This window comes from Nilaparvata lugens, chromosome 5, assembly GCF_014356525.2.
Source record: "Nilaparvata lugens isolate BPH chromosome 5, ASM1435652v1, whole genome shotgun sequence".
Classification (NCBI taxonomy): Eukaryota; Metazoa; Arthropoda; class Insecta; order Hemiptera; family Delphacidae; genus Nilaparvata; species Nilaparvata lugens.
The window spans coordinates 55498069-55515412 of NC_052508.1; the positions used below are offsets into that span (position 1 = coordinate 55498069).

Genomic DNA, 17344 nt, shown 5'->3' on the forward strand with positions numbered 1-17344 from the left:
GATTCGCAGCTTCGAATTCTGGGATTTTCATTTGTGCCAAATTTGATGTGAACCATTATAATAACCTATGCAATATTAATTAATGTATAATATTTGGACAATTTGAAACTAAATTAGGAAATTGAAGAAGTTTTGGGCAATAGCCTGTTTTTTCTTTTCCGATCGTTGTATTGTTTGTGCTTACCTAATAAATAAATAATCAATCATTCACATTGGTTAATCAAGCTTTATTGAATTCTGGGATTTTCATTGGGCCAAATTTGATATGAACCATAATCAAGCATTCATAATCTAGCTAGGTTGTTGTTCAAGCTTGCAAACATTCTCACATTATTTAGCTCCATACCAAGTCATTGATGGATCAATTTCAATTATAACTTATTTTATATTAATAAGTAATAACTGTTAGCTTGAGTATGTTATTGGAATTGAACTTTTTTAACTATTGATGTATTCATCCTCAAAAATGCAGTTTCAACTTATAACTAATATGAATAAATGCAATTTACGAGTTTCAATTTGAAACACTATTCTGTGGTAAAGGAAGAACAGTACATTTATCATGAAATTACTTGAATAATTATTAATTTATTACTGAAATCAATTTATCATGCTTAATAAATAATGTTATATTAGTAGGCTGTGGGATTATTTGGACAAAATGAAATGGTTAATATTCCATTAGTTGAAATAATTACTACATGTCGGTAGCAAATAATTACTAAATATGCTTCAGTTGCAGTTTGTGTGATTGATTCAAAAATTCACATATTATTTGGTCCTGATTTCTTCTCAGCCTCCTGCATGCCAACTTTTTTAGTATCTCGTGTGAATCTGGACATGTGATACTGCAATTTTTTCACACTTTCCATGTAGATTCACCCCACCTGAAACCAATCATTAAAGAGGTAATGAAATATCACAGTAGCTTCCAGAGAGTAGATGTTCTAATCTGTGGCTTTGGTGGCTGATAATGTTACACATGGAACATATATATATATTATACACACCCACGTTATCAAAGCAGGTAGCTAACATGAACAGATCGTAATACGAGGCGAGATGGTTCCATGTTTTTCCACCATCTCATTCGCGCGCTAGGATCATTGACCTGCATTGTAGTCTAGACTAGACGTCTCTGTTGTACACATCTGATACATAATTATCATTCTTCAGTTATGTGATACTCATAATGATATTTATCATCTCTCATCTGTAGCTTTTTATTTATAAATCCACTTCATTCTTATCAATATTGACGATTTCATTGATTAAATATCGGGGCACCGAGCTTCGCTCGTTATTTTTATTTATAGATAAACAGAAAACAATTCTCTAAAATTAACGTGTTCATATTTCATAGCTGGCTATAATATGTCATCTTATGGATTTCGGGGATGCGATATTTTGATTTTTCACATATTCAATTTTTTACTCTCCACAAATGTTTCAGCCAAGAATGAATTGTCCTTTCAATGTCGTTCAGCGAGTTTTATATCATAACCCATAATATCATTAATTTATATCATAATCGAACTATGTTCCAAACTTCGTGAAAATCGTTAGAGCCGTTTTCGAAATCCGTTGAATCCGTTGATCCATTTATAAATAAATATAAATAACCAGATATAAAAATACAGAAATTGCTCACTTTATATAATAGCATAATTTACTTTAATTGATCTTTTTACAATAACTTTCTAACCGTTTTGAATTAGAAAAACACTTCTCTTGCGGTGCATGATGCCATCATATGTGCATGATAGTAAGATAGATATATAAATAAATGTCTTTCTATTCAAACTTTACAATATTAAAAACGATGTGGGCAAAGTTGAGGCAATAAGAGCCGCCCCCTCTTTCATTCAACCCACTATAAGATGAGAAATGAGTGAAATTTCATGTGTAAATGGGTTCTAAACCACCTAAAAGTGATTTAGAAAAAGACTACATATTTTATAATTGGCGGAGCTGATCTCAAGCTAGCTAGAAACTTAGTGTGAAGGTCTAAAGTTTTGATGTAATTTATATTTATTTTGCTATACAATTTAATCTAATTCATATCCTAATTCTAATTCATTGTTATCTAATCTATATTTACATTGCAATCCATTTTCATCCTTCTCCTATTTTCATAGTTTTTGTTGTCTTGAAAACGTTCCAAACCTTTATACTCATCCATAGCAATGTTTTCTATCCATTGCATTAATCGGCCATAAATCGGTTTATAGGTTGATACTTGAGATGGTTAAGGTAGGATAATTAGTGTAACAGGTGTAGTTATGGTAATGTTGAAGAATGAAACTTCAAAGAATAAAAATACAGTAAATGTAAATAAAATGTGGAACGCTCTTGATTAAAATCATTTGATGATGAATAGGAATAAACTATTATTGATGATAATAGAATAACTTCATGAATGAAGTAGATTTTATAAGCCAACATCCAATTGAAAAAATTGAAATTATTACCTCAAAAAATCAAATTTGATTTCCAATGGATCTGTAAAAATTATAGTAGGTTCAATTGTTTATTTATCGGTTGAATTTGGAAGTTTTGAGTAGGCAGTAATCTGTGTAGGAATACCATTGCTTGCACCTGATATCAGTCGTTGTTCCAATAATAATTAATGTATTGTTAGATTGTTACTTCATCACAGTTCAATGACTCTGGCTTCAGCACTTGATCGGTTCATAATTAACAATACTCTATGCAACATTCAGATCTCAACAGGTTGCTTAGAATTTAATTAAAACATGCATAAAATTTGTCAGCTGAAACATTTCAGTGGCAACTAAATATTAAAATAGAAAATATGTACAGTAATTAACTTGTTAGTAAATGAAGCTGAGCACTGGCAAAATATACTGACTGATTTGTGTAATCAAAAGTTTGTTTGGTAATTATTAAAACTTAGTTTAGTAATAAAAAATTGTACTTGTAATTAATTTACTAATAACTACTAATTAATAAATCGATACGATGATTGAAGCTACACGTTTTTAAGCAATGATTTTCCAATAAATGAAACTATTGTAAATTATTGTAAAGTTGTGTATTACAACTGACCATCCGTATACTTTGTTTCCGGTTCAGGACCTTCCAAATTATTCATATTTGCAAAATTATGAGAAATTACATAATTGTTATATACCTTACATATTTAAGCGAGTTTATTTTACAAAATTTTCAACTCCATAATTTTTTCTAGTCAAAATAAATAAACAGATTTCGCTTCAACTCATCCAAATTTTCAATAATTAGCACTACTTAAGCTGGGTTTACACCAAAATGTTAATAACTTAATCCTTATACATTCTATTAGATTGAACGGAACTTGACAAACACATATGTTTATCATGTGTATAAGTTATGTTTAATCTTATAGGATCTATAAGGATTAAGTTATCAACATTTATTTATTAACTTTGGTGCAAACGCAGCTTTACAAGAAGATAGAGTATGAATTTTGTTACCCACTATTCTCCAATAATCACAATTCCCATAATAATTGTTTCCTAATTAAAAAAAACCAATTTGATCCCTCCTGTTGTATTATGACAAGTGCTAGAAAGTCGGTCGTAATTGATATTACTCTTCATACTTTTTGAACGAAGGTTGTTTGACAGTTGGCGGTGAATTAATCGCGATAAGCGAAACTCAGCGATGTCTCGTACGGTGTTGGGAATCAGTTTTGAGATTTTGTGTCTGTGGTTTGTCAGTTTCATTTGGTCTGCTTCATTCTCTCACTGTCACACTCACTCACTTACTCGACCACTTCCATTAAATTATTTTCCAACGGAACGAATGGATTTGTGCTTTGGACCTAGGATGCGATTGGACGGGAAGCTTTTCAATAATAACCGAACAGAGTTCTGTGCATTGTGCATGTCATCCAGCTTCTCTGCAAATAGAAAATGATTGAAAAACGTCTTCTGAAATATGCAGCTAGCTAATTGTAATTGCGCTAGCTGTGTCTATGATCAATTAATAGATTTATCTCTTGCACATTGAATACCAAACATTTGATGTTTGAAACTTCGTTCAAAATTGATTAATGTTCAAACTGCGTCTAAGATTGTTCAAATTCTTAAATAGAAATACCAATATTCTTAGTTATAGGTAATATCATAGAAAAAAGATAAAATAAGAAGATAATCTAGCTAATTGTAACTGCGCTAGCTGTGTCTATGATCAATTGATTAATAAATTTATCTCTTGCACATTGAACACCTGAACGGTTAGTTGATGTTTGAAATTGCGTTCAAAATGGATTTTGCGTTTGACATTCTACAAACTTGATATGTGTTATCGGATGGGCAGGTTTATTGTCGGTCCCGGTAGAAGTATGACAGTCGTAAGGCCCATTGACGGCTTTAATTAGATATTCAGGCGGTGACCTTCCCGCAAGGGACTCCCCACCAACAAAAGCCATACATTTAATTTAATCTTTACAAACTTGATTTTGCAATAGAAATACCAATGTTCTTAGCTATATGAATTAGGTAATACCATAGATAAAATATAGCATAAGAAGATATCCCATGATATAAGGCGTTTATGTTACAAATTTAATGTTAACTCGAGCCGATAGTCCTAATAGTTTCGTGAAGCTATGTGACGCCTCTCACACTGTGCCGTTCTTACACTCTCTCCCGGCCAAAACAGTAATGATAGACAGTAGTCGACAGTAATCGGTTTGAGTTAATAAAAACTCTGCTTTAAATTTGGAACATGAATAACCTATAGCATGGGATATCTTCTTATGCAATCTTTTCTCTACGGTAATACTGAAACACAAAATTTAATTGAAGTCTAAGTTGGCAACTTGTAATTACACAACTTATAACTCTCTTGGGTTTATCTTCAAATTTAACGCTGAACTTTTGTATAAACCTTGGTTATTTGGTGGCCAATGAATGTTATTTTTTAATGTTTTAACTAACTTGGTTAGCTTCTCATTATAGGCCCTCCCCTCTTTTTTGTGTTCTCTTCCTTGCAAGTTCCCCCTGCTCAGTTCGGACCAACATCTTGGTAGGTTCCTCCTCGTCTCCTTGCAGAAACCCTTCTCCTCTTCTTCCTTTCCCCTCCTCCATCTTCTCCTCGTCCTTTCGCCTCCTCCTTTATCTCTTCCTCCCCATCTTCCACTTTTACTTCTACTTCTTCGTCTTCTCCTCCTCCTTTCTCCTCTTCTTCTTCTTCGTCGTCTTCTTCTTCTTCTTCTTCTTCTTCTTCTCCTTCTTCTTTTTCTTCTTCCTCTTCCTCCTTGCAGAAATTCTAGCTTCCTTTTGCTCCTCCTCGCAGAAATCACGGTCCGGAACTAATGATGCATTTGCAGCTCTCCTTGAACTCCATGGTTGTTGTTATCCAGAAGGGGAAGACAATATTATACAACTAACAGCTTCCCTCTGCTCTAGTTAAATCGGCGAATAGTTGACGCATGTCATAAAAACTCAGATATAATCGTCTTCTATCTGCAATAATTGGCTAGCCACTCAGCCTTGACAAGGCACTTTCAGTCAGCTTCTTCAACTTAGTTATGAGCTTGTGGGGAAGTTACCTGTGAATAGCTTGTAACGTGTAGAGAATGAAAATGTTTCATAACATGTAGGACTATTCAATTTAAATTTAAATGAAAGATCATGAATATAGAGATTTAACAGAGAATGATAACATAATAATTTAATAATTATTATTATTCAAAACTTTCTATAAGTTAACTTTACCAGTTTCATTCTCTAATTTCTATTTAGTTGTAATTTATTTCAATTTTTTCATTCCACTTTACTCAAATCCACCCTTCTTCAAATTACTTCTCCCACATTAATTACACGCTACTTGCACCCTACTCAAATCCACCTCTTACTATTCCAATATTATTAATCCATTATTATCTTCAATATAATAAAGGAATGAATTGGTATGGGATAGGAAATCCACGAATGACGCATCATCACGTATGAACTACTGGACTGATTAACTTGAAATTTTCCATATTGATTCTTAATTTACCGAGGATGTTTATAGGTGTATTTTAAATCCTTAACGATTTCAGTAAGTCAAGTTTCCATTTTGTCAAGTTTTTAGACCCTTGCAGAGCACGGATCACCTGTTAGTTATTCAATAATACCCAATTGGGGCCTTGTGTATTGATTAAGATTCACCTATAACAATTTTTCCTTCGCTACAACTCAATCCATTCAAGTATTCCATAATTTAATATTCATTCTCTGGCAGCTCTGAAGAATTTGTGGGTGAGACCAATGATTTAGAATGTTTATCATTATAAATAATATGTTGGGTCACCAATAACTATTTGCAAAATTATTCACAGAAGATGAACTGTTAAGAGGTAGCTGGGCCAGCAGGCCCACCTGCGGGTGATTAATTGCAGGAGGTCTGTATCCAGCCGGCAATAAAAGCCGCCGAACAAATTTATGTGTGGTTCTAGTCTGATGGATAAAGCTGGAAAAGTTTATTGCACACATCATGCAATTGGAATTGTAATTGCTCAGCGTTCTGAAACAATGGAAACAAGTGATGATGCTGTTTGATTGTATGAAAAAATCAGGAGTGAAGGCTGTTGATGTTTCTCAGCTCAAGGTGAGAGGGTGCTAATTTTTTAGCCCAACAGCGGCCACAGATTATGTTAATGGATGTTGCTTCTTAAGGACATGTAATTGAAAAAATCACCGGTGGAAACTGGTGGAGTGATAGGGGAGTCGTGCCGTAGATACCCTGCTATGGACAACGGTTTCCCGGACAAGATCCAGTTCTTGTCGACTGTCCTTGGAATTCCGGGCCGGGAGAAGGAAACCCGGGAATCGGTCTGAACTTGATCTCGTGTCTGGGAACTCGGAATACTTTACCCTAAATGGCATCAAATTCGCTCAACAGAAGGCCCGGCAATTATGCTCGCCGATCACGCACATGCATCTGGCCAAGGCTCAATCGTTGAAAAAGTTTAATAGTACAAAAAATCGATTACTTGAGATTGGATCTGTTTGAATAGGCAGTATATTTCGGTCACATCTGGAGAATGAATGACTCCGTATAAGGATGAACATAACTCTGTTGCAATCGAAAATCAGTATTTAGGATTGGAAAGATGAATAACATTTCAAACTATTTGAAAAGAATGAATATTTATTTCAAAGGGAAACTCATAATTGGAGAATATCGAAACTTAGTATTCAGGATTGAAAAGATGGATTAATATTTAGAAAAAATTAGATATTCATTTCAAAGGAAAATAATTATGGAGGGAAACTCATAGTTGGAGAATAATTACAGTATTAGTTCAAGATTTGAAACAAAGTACTGTACTCTCCGGTTTCGAATAATTTGAGTTTTACTGTAAATGAATGGTATATTGGAGAAAAGAACAGTATTCAAACCTGACAACCAAATTAAGTCTTGTTCTTTACATAATATAGAATTATCTCTATATCTAATTGAATTGAGAAATTCTCTCTCATCTAATGCTATAAATCTCTACGTTCTTTTACATTTTTTATCTGCAATATCGTACAAGCATTTCCAAAGTTCATCGGAATTTTTAACAACAGATAATGACGAATCATTTGTACAATCATAATGTAGATGACCGCTGTCTAGAATATTGAGCAGTTCGAAAATCTCAGATAGAATCGAAAAGTGTACATTTTCTGTTTTTGTTAACGGTAAATCAACATCTTGACATCCTGTTGAAAATTTAATATTCTTCGCAATTGAATCAAATTCATTAAATGAAATTGACATCAAGAGACGAGATAATTTTTTGAATTTTGAAAAACCATAACACTGCATCTTGCAGATGTTTGATGTGACTCGAATGAGGGGGAAAGAATTCTAAATTGATGAGATGCACGTGTTATAGACGTGCGTGCACTAAAGATTACCCCACACGTGCTGTCTGCTCTAGCTCTAAATTAATGAGATGCACGTGTTATAGGCGCACGTGCACTAAAGATTACCCCACACGTGGTGTCTGCTCTAGCTCTAAGCAGCAACTAAACTAAAAAACGTGAATGGGATATCGGAATGAAAAATCGTTTGAAGGCAGAAAACGTTTATTTACACATTTCACTACAACAACACATAACTTCATCTTCAATTCTAATTAGCTTATCTATACATAAATTATGAGGACGATAATAACATAGATAGTCTCTTATATCATTTAAATTCACCGTGCTTAGAAAAATGTCTTTCAATTGCTTCGCCAAACTATAATTTTCAGGAGTTGATTTCCTAATTGCACTTTCACACTCATCGTACCAATCAATACAGTTTTTTAACCTCACTTCCAATTCGTTGTCGGGAGCCAACCACTTTCTCGGATCCATGATGTTGAGCGAATGAAGAAAACTAGGTGTAGGCAGGAACTATTATAGAGTAATTAAGCGGTCTTTCTTCATCAATTGACGATAGACAACATGTACGCGCTTTATGCAGTCTCAATGCATGCTGGCAATAAACACACTGTAGATCCTTTCCATTGTAGAAGAATCCATAACGAGCAAAGTTCTTTTCTGTGAATTTGTGTACATTGGAGCCATTTTCATACTTTGCATTCGATTGTTTTCGCACAAGAAATTATTTGTTTGATACATATTTTTAAACAACAAAGAATTATAATGCTGGGCAGAGAATAACGCACAGCGAGAATGTGGATTATTTTTATGAATGTTGCATGCAGCATAACACCATGAACTAGTGAAAAAGCTGAAATCAGGTTTTGGAAAATCCTCTGGTATGCATTGTACGTTGCTATGCAATCTTCTTAAAAACTTTGCTTTCTCAGTTCCTTTTGTAAAAATTTTCTCATAAGCTGCAAGGTAATCACGTATTAATGACTCATTGTATTCTAAATCTCCATCTTCCCATTTTATTTTATGATAGTGACGTTCTAACCATGTTGCATCGTTATACAATTTTGCACTCAATTCTGTCTTTGCAAATGGCGATTTGAAATGGAACACAATATAATTATTAAACTGATCAATTATGGCAAGTTCTTTCACAATAATTTGATTACAATCTTGTTTAAACCAGTGAAGATCAACCGTAGCAATTTTAGCAGTCGCTTGACCTTCTTTCTCTTCGTAGGCTTTGTCTCTCCCCTCAGCGGCGGCGGCGGCGGCGGCGGGCGCGGCGGGGGGTTCCTCAAATCCTCCTTTGTCCTCCCCCACCTGCAGCGGCTTCGGTAATCCTGCGTCTCTCCCCTCCTCCTCCTCCACCTCCAGCGGCTTCGGCGTACTGCACCTTGCTTCATAATAGAAACTATCAAGATCGCACTGAATACCAATAGAGCGAGTTTGCGGCTTATCCAAAATATCAGAACACAAAGAATAGGACATGTTGGCTGTTCAAAGGTGAAACTGATAATGGCTTACATTTGTCGCAGTACACACCTTATATAACCTGCAGTGATGCACTCTATCAACAAATTACTGAACTTCTTTCACCATACTCGTGAGAGGTGTGTATTCCATCACACGATCGCTAATTAAAACGCAATACGCGGAAGTATTTGCAGGTACTGCACTTTTAAATTCCATTTCAATACGAACATCTGTCGATGATTTCAAATGACTTGGTTGGTGTGAACAATCTACAACAATCAGTGGTGTTGATTCACAAAATGTTTTAAAATCGATTTCTGTTCCGAGTTCGCTATTGATTGAATGATTATAATACGAGGGCGCGAAATCCAAGAACATGCGGTATAAAACCTCCTTCTTACCTAGCAGATTTTCATATGGATAATACTCACTGTTCAAATATACTTTAACATTGTAAATACCGCAGCTATCGAAATTAGATATTGATTTATTTATTTTATTCTTACGATCAGTTTGAAATGCAATTATAACGTATTTTGGACTATCAAAACTCGATGTGGTACGAACTGCCCAAGAATGGTTAAGTGAATTTTGCAAATTTGGTAATTCACAAATTTCCCAATGGCGGAAACCTAATTTCAGTGGAGTGTCAGCATCGAGCAGTCTCAAAAATTTCAGTCTTACATGATCTTCTAAAGTTATGTAGGGCATGCGCCATTGCAGTTTTGTAATTTTCACACTAACGTTTGTTCCGCTTGGAGACTCAACACAATTTAGATCTGTCGGAGACCTCAATAAGACGAGTTCCTGTTTCAAATTTAAAATTATTCTTTGAAAATCTTCAAAAAACGGGAGGATTAATTTCAGCGGAACACAGAAAGTGAATGTATTATCTGTTAGCTCATATCCTGCTCTGTCAAAACCAGCCAAGTGATATGTGTTTTTATCGAGAGTATTTTTCACCAATATAGCTTTAATTGTGGATGTTAATCCAATCAATCTTGATTTAGAAATTTGCTGACCTGCTAATTCATATCGTATTTCGTCAAAAAGGTTACCGATTACGTTACTGCTTAATTTATACCCTGCTGCAACTGGTGTATCGGCTGGGTCTTTTCCCGGTTTTGTACAGTTAACTGTTCCCTCAATCAATATGAATGATTTACAAGGTAAAGAATAGACATCTAAAGAATTTATGCCAATACGTGCCTCGTCAGAGTTTTTTATTTCCTGTCCCGAATAAACTGTATGAGTGTGAAATTGGAATTTAGTAATATCATTATAAAACTGAAGGTCTGTCTCCACATCCAGTATTTCACTAATTGCCGCCGCTCCCCCGCCTAACATGTCGCCAATCGACTATAAAACCCAACTTTTCTAATATTCTCGCGCTTTTAGCCGACAAAGCACGTTTGTTTTTAGGTGTTGTCGCTATCGCGTTCCTTTCTCTAATGACTTGATTGGTCTTATTCGAACGTGGGTTGAAAATAAGATAACCCATTACTTTTCACGTATGTGCAACCTAATTGTAATTGTATCTCCGCGGAAATCAATAAACGATCCGTTCTGGTCCGTTACCTTTACATTAATAGTTTGAATTCGATGCGTATTCAAAGGTACATAAATAATCGGTGATGGTACTTCGTTTATTAAATAACCGCTAGGAACCTTTGGTAAAAATTCGTAGATTACATGTTTTTGTTTTCCCTCAGAGTAACTGCCGCAAGCTAAATTACACTCAACAAGAATACTGTCAACGCTTGTTATGTTAACCAAATGTTTGGAATAATGCCATTTATTTGGCTGCAAAACAACATTATCAAAACCAAGTATCTTAGCAATCGAATCAGAACGTGTTAAATCAATGGCTTTATCAGAATGAATTTCAATCTTCATAGTATTTACGTTTGCACGTATAATAAGTTTATTCTTCTTGTCATCAATATTCAATTTATTCTTTAAAGATTTTATAATATCCTCAACTTCATATGCACCAGTATCCAACTCGATTAATCTATCACCATATTTGAAGCTGGAATTTGTTCCTTTGTTAATGTTTGCAATACTATTGTAACTGGAAAAATTAATCAATCCAATTTCCCATTCACGATTTTTATCCAATTCTATAACTTCTTGTAAATGTTCATAGAGATCACTTGTGTTAGATCGTAATGTAATAACCACCATCTTGTGTGTTCACCACAATCACTTAATTACAACTGATTTGCAAGAAACAATAATGTAAGATGACCACAAAAATCGCTATTTAATGGTTGCATATGCTCTACATTATAAAATATATTTACTCCATTTTCTTTTTTCCAATATTTGTCCAATTCGTATGGAGGTTGTAAATTTCCAATTGGATCAAAATACCAAACATTAGAACCAATTTTCTTATATGCTACCCAGTGTGTACCATCCTCGCTTTCCCTTGCTAAATTCACAATGGCATTCTCGTTTTTTAGATTTTTTTGGGTAATGCATCTAGCATATATATACCTCTTAACCGAATCTGTAATAATTTCGACCAATCAATCAAATCATAATTACTCAATTCTCCTTCAATATTCATGTCTTCTTCTTCTTCTTCTTCTTCCTACTCTTCTTCGTTGTTGTTCTACGTTTCTTAACTTGAGGGAATAAACTCACTCCATATGATGCTGGCGGGGGTGGGGGTAGAAGTCTACCACCACTTTTAGGAAAAGGCTTCAAAAAATATCCTTTTCCTGCAATATGCTTTTTCAACTGAGCTATAGCTTTGCGTCTAATATCGTTACTATAACTTCTCCTCTCCCCCTTCTTCTTCTTCTTCTTTCTCAAAGTCCCACCAAACGCCGCTTTAGCTTTCATAACGTTTGTAACAAGATAGCTAAGTGCTTTCTCGGCAAGGGGTGTTTGAGGATTTTTGAAAATGTCCCATGCAGCGTTCGCTAGAGCCCTGTCAGCTACCGCACGAGTTTTATTATCACTATTTTGAGTATAGGCTATATCGTGGGCCTTGCAAGTTTTATCTAACGAATTTATGCCTTGATCACCTCTCTTTAACCTTTCATTAACCTTGGTCCCCGGGCCACACCACTCGTATCCCGGAATATGATATTCTTCTCCAAGGTTATCAATTACCTTATTTAGAATAGTTGATGTTACATTACCTGCCAAACCTTTAAAAACTCTCGCCGCTGAACTCAAGATTCCTTTACCCCGTTTCCTCGAACTCTGCTTTTTTCTCAAACTCTGCTTTTTTCTCCTACATACCATTTTTCATTACCTTTCAACTCAATGGTTGAACATTAACTGAGGTTAATTAATTAATCAATACATCAACTTGATTTGGTTTAATGTTCAACCAATGAGTTGGAAGTGAATTCATATTTCTACATCTAATGCTATACTGTCAGATTGAAGTGATACATTTTTATCAAATATACACTCATTTTATTGAACTATTCATCTAGTCACATACATATATATACAATTCGTTACACACAAGTGTCCAAATTGTATACAGATATAAAAATTGTTATGCTTTAACAATTTTTATATCTGTCCAATTTGGGCACTTATGCGTAACTACTAAAACATAATTTTTACATGATACATTAAATTCACGAATTTTTGCTGCATCAATGCAGGAAGCAAATCTTTGAGGTAGATACACCTCACATTTGCTTCCTGCATTGATGATTTTCAAAATTATGCGGCGACCATGTTGGTTCGTGTGCTCCCTCGCGCACACGATTCGGTAGGGCTGGTCCTCCTCCAACTCGCGTAAGGGGACCCACGGCTTGGCCACTGGTTTGTTGATGAGTTCGACAAACCCCATTTCAGCCTCCTTTATCAAGGGCACGAGGGAGGAGTCCTCATCCGGCATACGTTTCTGTTGAAAAATATTTGATTAGTGTCTTATTTGTTTCAGATCTCTACATCAGATTATCATCGAATTCTCTGCATAAAGTGAGTAATATCAGTTATTGAAATATCATTGTTGCATGATCGAGTACTTTTAACAATAATAATATCTAAGCAGTTCAAATAATATTTCCTTAGCATCAATTCAGTTCGTAATTTCCTTTACATTCCAAGCACTTCAAATAATATTTATGCATGATTGAATACTTTAAATAATAATAATATCTAAGCAGTTCAATAATATTTCCTTAGCATCAATTCAGTTCGTAATTTCCTTTACATTCCAAGCACTTCAAATAATATTTATGCATGATTGAATACTTTAAATAATAATAATATCTAAGCAGTTCAAATAATATTTCCTTAGCATCAATTCAGTTCGTAATTTCCTTTACATTCCAAGCACTTCAAATAATATTTATGCATGATTGAATACTTTAAATAATAATAATATCTAAGCAGTTCAAATAATATTTCCTTAGCATCAATTCAGTTCGTAATTTCCTTTACATTCCAAGCACTTCAAATAATATTTATGCATGATTGGCTACTTTAAACGATAATAATATCTAAGCAGTTCAAATAATATTTCCTTAGCATCAATTCAGTTCGTAATTTCCTTTACATTCCAAGCACTTCAAATAATATTTATGCATGATTGGCTACTTTAAACGATAATATCTCATAATACCATTTCTAATCAGTTCGAGGAAATATTGCTTGCATTCTAATCAGTTCAAATAATATTCAGATCAAATAATATTCATATCAAATAATCAAAGACTCGTATGTGCACAGATTTTTTATCAATCACAGAAAAAAATCTGTGCATACACAAGTTAATAATAATAATATTTGTTGAAACTAACCTTTGATTGAGGGAGCACGCTATCCTCTTCACCGCTCACTTCGCCCTCCTCGAAGTCGAGTTTCCTCTTCGCTTGCCTCTCCCTAATATTGTTCGACAGCGTCGTCAACACAGCACGGCGCGGAGCCCACGTAGCTGGCGGACGCAGGCGTTGGATGGGGCTGTCTCCAATCACCATCTCGCCCCCTGGCGATGTCGAACGGTGTGGAGCGGGTGCAGTGGAGGCAGGAGCTGAGGCGGCCGCAGCAGAAGAGCTGGCGCAGCTCTCGGCAGCTTTGCGCTGCCAGTAGTTTAGGACATGCTGCGGAGGCGGGCTATCCGGGAGGATAAACGACGGCGAACTCATCTCGTATGTGAAGTCTCTGTGTCTCTGATGTAAATGGTGATTTTCCTCTCATCGCACGTGTTTATATAGCATTCGTTTCTCTCTCTGTTCCAGACACGTGCGAGCGAGAGCGTGGCACAAGGCGAAAAAAAATTCGAATTTCTCCCCAACAACAACACGTGCTCCCAGATCGTTATCAGATTGTAAGTATGCCACACACGATCATTTTTCGAAAAGCATCCATGTGTTAGAAGACGAAAAAAAAAAATCTCGTCTAGAACTTAGCATGAGACATTGCTAGAAATCTCCAATAAAACCCATGATTCTAATTTTAATTCAAATCAATGTTAGATCCTTCAACATCAAAGTAAGAGCATCTCATTTTTCAAACATGAATCTTGTCAGCGTTTTCTATCATCAATATGTCATTTTAATATTTTAACTGTAGCAAAGTTGTTGCATTTCATTTATTTACAATATTGTACACATACTTGGTTTTGATCTTTCTTTGTCAATCCTGTTCTAAACCTGTCTCATCTGCAGAATCTCGAAAAAAATTCCAGATAACTTGATTTAATTGTTCTTCTGTTAAATGAGCGTTGTTTTCTATTATAACTTTTTTAATTTTATCGATAGAGTCTTTAAGATGCCCACACGGACATCTCCACGAATCGGCGAAGTCACCATCGGCCCAGAATTTATCATATGATGATCCGTATAAATCACAAACAAGAATATGATTATAGTTATCACTATGCCAAACTCCTAATTTTTCATAGTCTCTCACAAAAGTTAAATATTGTAGATTTGTCCATCCTTTTTCTGCTAACTGTGCCAATATATCTAGGTGCGTGTCCAAGAGTTCACTTAATTTATATTGATATCTCATTTTTTCTAAAGGAACAGAATGGTATTCACTTAATTGATTAAAATGTCTATCTATAATGAATTGAACGCTCGAATCTGAAGACTTGTTCTCCACACCAAACACATTATCCATCTCAGTACACTAGCTTGATGTTGTATCAGCAAAGAGAAGATCGCAACTAAGAGAGTACCTTGCTCCAGCTTATTATTATTATTATTATTATTATTTAAAGTATTCAATCATGCATAAATATTATTTGAAGTGCTTGGAATGTAAAGGAAATTACGAACTGAATTGATGCTAAGGAAATATTATTTGAACTGCTTAGATATTATTATTGTTAAAAGTACTCGATCATGCAACAATGATATTTCAATAACTGATATTACTCACTTTATGCAGAGAATTCGATGATAATCTGATGTAGAGATCTGAAACAAATAAGACACTAATCAAATATTTTTCAACAGAAACGTATGCCGGATGAGGACTCCTCTCTCGTGCCCTTGATAAAGGAGGCTGAAATGGGGTTTGTCGAACTCATCAACAAACCAGTGGCCAAGCCGTGGGTCCCCTTACGCGAGTTGGAGGAGGACCAGCCCTACCGAATCGTGTGCGCGAGGGAGCACACGAACCAACATGGTCGCCGCATAATTTTGAAAATCATCAATGCAGGAAGCAAATGTGAGGTGTATCTACCTCAAAGATTTGCTTCCTGCATTGATGCAGCAAAAATTCGTGAATTTAATGTATCATGTAAAAATTATGTTTTAGTAGTTACGCATAAGTGCCCAAATTGGACAGATATAAAAATTGTTAAAGCATAACAATTTTTATATCTGTATACAATTTGGACACTTGTGTGTAACGAATTGTATATATATGTATGTGACTAGATGAATAGTTCAATAAAATGAGTGTATATTTGATAAAAAATTGTTTTCAATTCTTACCTGTTGTTGTTGTTGTTGACGATGTTGATAAGTTTGTAATGAATATCACACAGAAGAAATGGTTCAGCTGCTCTGTTGTGAATGATAATTTAAATAAGGTGAGCAGGTCTTTTATAGTTTGTTGTGAGCATGCTCAGTAGAGTTACCGCTAGAGGCAGACAGCTGTGCAGGCAAGCGCTGCCAGCTTCTCGGCCCCTCCTTCTCGTGCTCCCACAGATGTGGGTGGGCCAGCATCATTTCTTCCCTTTTCAAATCACATTCACCTTTTCAGATTTGAAATAATATTCTTATCATTCAAGCAATGTATCACTTCAATCTGACAGTATAGCATTAGATGTAGAAATATGAATTCACTTCCAACTCATTGGTTGAACATTAAACCAAATCAAGTTGATGTATTGATTAATTAATTAACCTCAGTTAATGTTCAACCATTGAGTTGAAAGGTAATGAAAAATGGTATGTAGGAGAAAAAAGCAGAGTTTGAGAAAAAAGCAGAGTTCGAGGAAACGGGGTAAAGGAATCTTGAGTTCAGCGGCGAGAGTTTTTAAAGGTTTGGCAGGTAATGTAACATCAACTATTCTAAATAAGGTAATTGATAACCTTGGAGAAGAATATCATATTCCGGGATACGAGTGGTGTGGCCCGGGGACCAAGGTTAATGAAAGGTTAAAGAGAGGTGATCAAGGCATAAATTCGTTAGATAAAGCTTGCAAGGCCCACGATATAGCCTATACTCAAAATAGTGATAATAAAACTCGTGCGGTAGCTGACAGGGCTCTAGCGAACGCTGCATGGGACATTTTCAAAAATCCTCAAACACCCCTTGCCGAGAAAGCACTTAGCTATCTTGTTACAAACGTTATGAAAGCTAAAGCGGCGTTTGGTGGGACTTTGAGAAAGAAGAAGAAGAAGAAGGGGGAGAGGAGAAGTTATAGTAACGATATTAGACGCAAAGCTATAGCTCAGTTGAAAAAGCATATTGCAGGAAAAGGATATTTTTTGAAGCCTTTTCCTAAAAGTGGTGGTAGACTTCTACCCCCACCCCCGCCAGCATCATATGGAGTGAGT

General features: G+C 35.2%; 2 protein-coding genes across 2 annotated transcripts in view; one reads left to right on the forward strand and one right to left on the reverse strand.

The window, feature by feature from the left end:
• LOC111054191 (tRNA dimethylallyltransferase) overlaps nt 1–17344 on the forward strand; it is a 127073-nt gene that overhangs the window by 12868 nt on the left and 96861 nt on the right. The window lies entirely within an intron of this gene.
• LOC120351431 lies at nt 12763–15531 on the reverse strand. Its single transcript, XM_039428808.1, has 2 exons — nt 14129–15531; nt 12763–13227 (listed from the first exon to the last, which is right to left on the reverse strand). The coding sequence occupies exons 1-2, from the start codon at nt 14471–14473 to the stop codon at nt 12871–12873; spliced, it is 702 nt and encodes a 233-aa protein (XP_039284742.1). The 5' UTR covers nt 14474–15531; the 3' UTR covers nt 12763–12870.

What these genes read in the sequence shown, in the direction of transcription:
- LOC120351431 (XM_039428808.1), bottom strand. Translation starts at nt 14,473, where the DNA reads ATGAGTTCGCCGTCGTTTATCCTCCCGGATAGCCCGCCTCCGCAGCAT. An exon ending in GCGTGCTCCCTCAATCAAAG is followed by an intron (nt 13,228 to 14,128) that starts GTTAGTTTCAAC and finishes ATTTTTCAACAG; the next exon opens with AAACGTATGCCGGATGAGGA.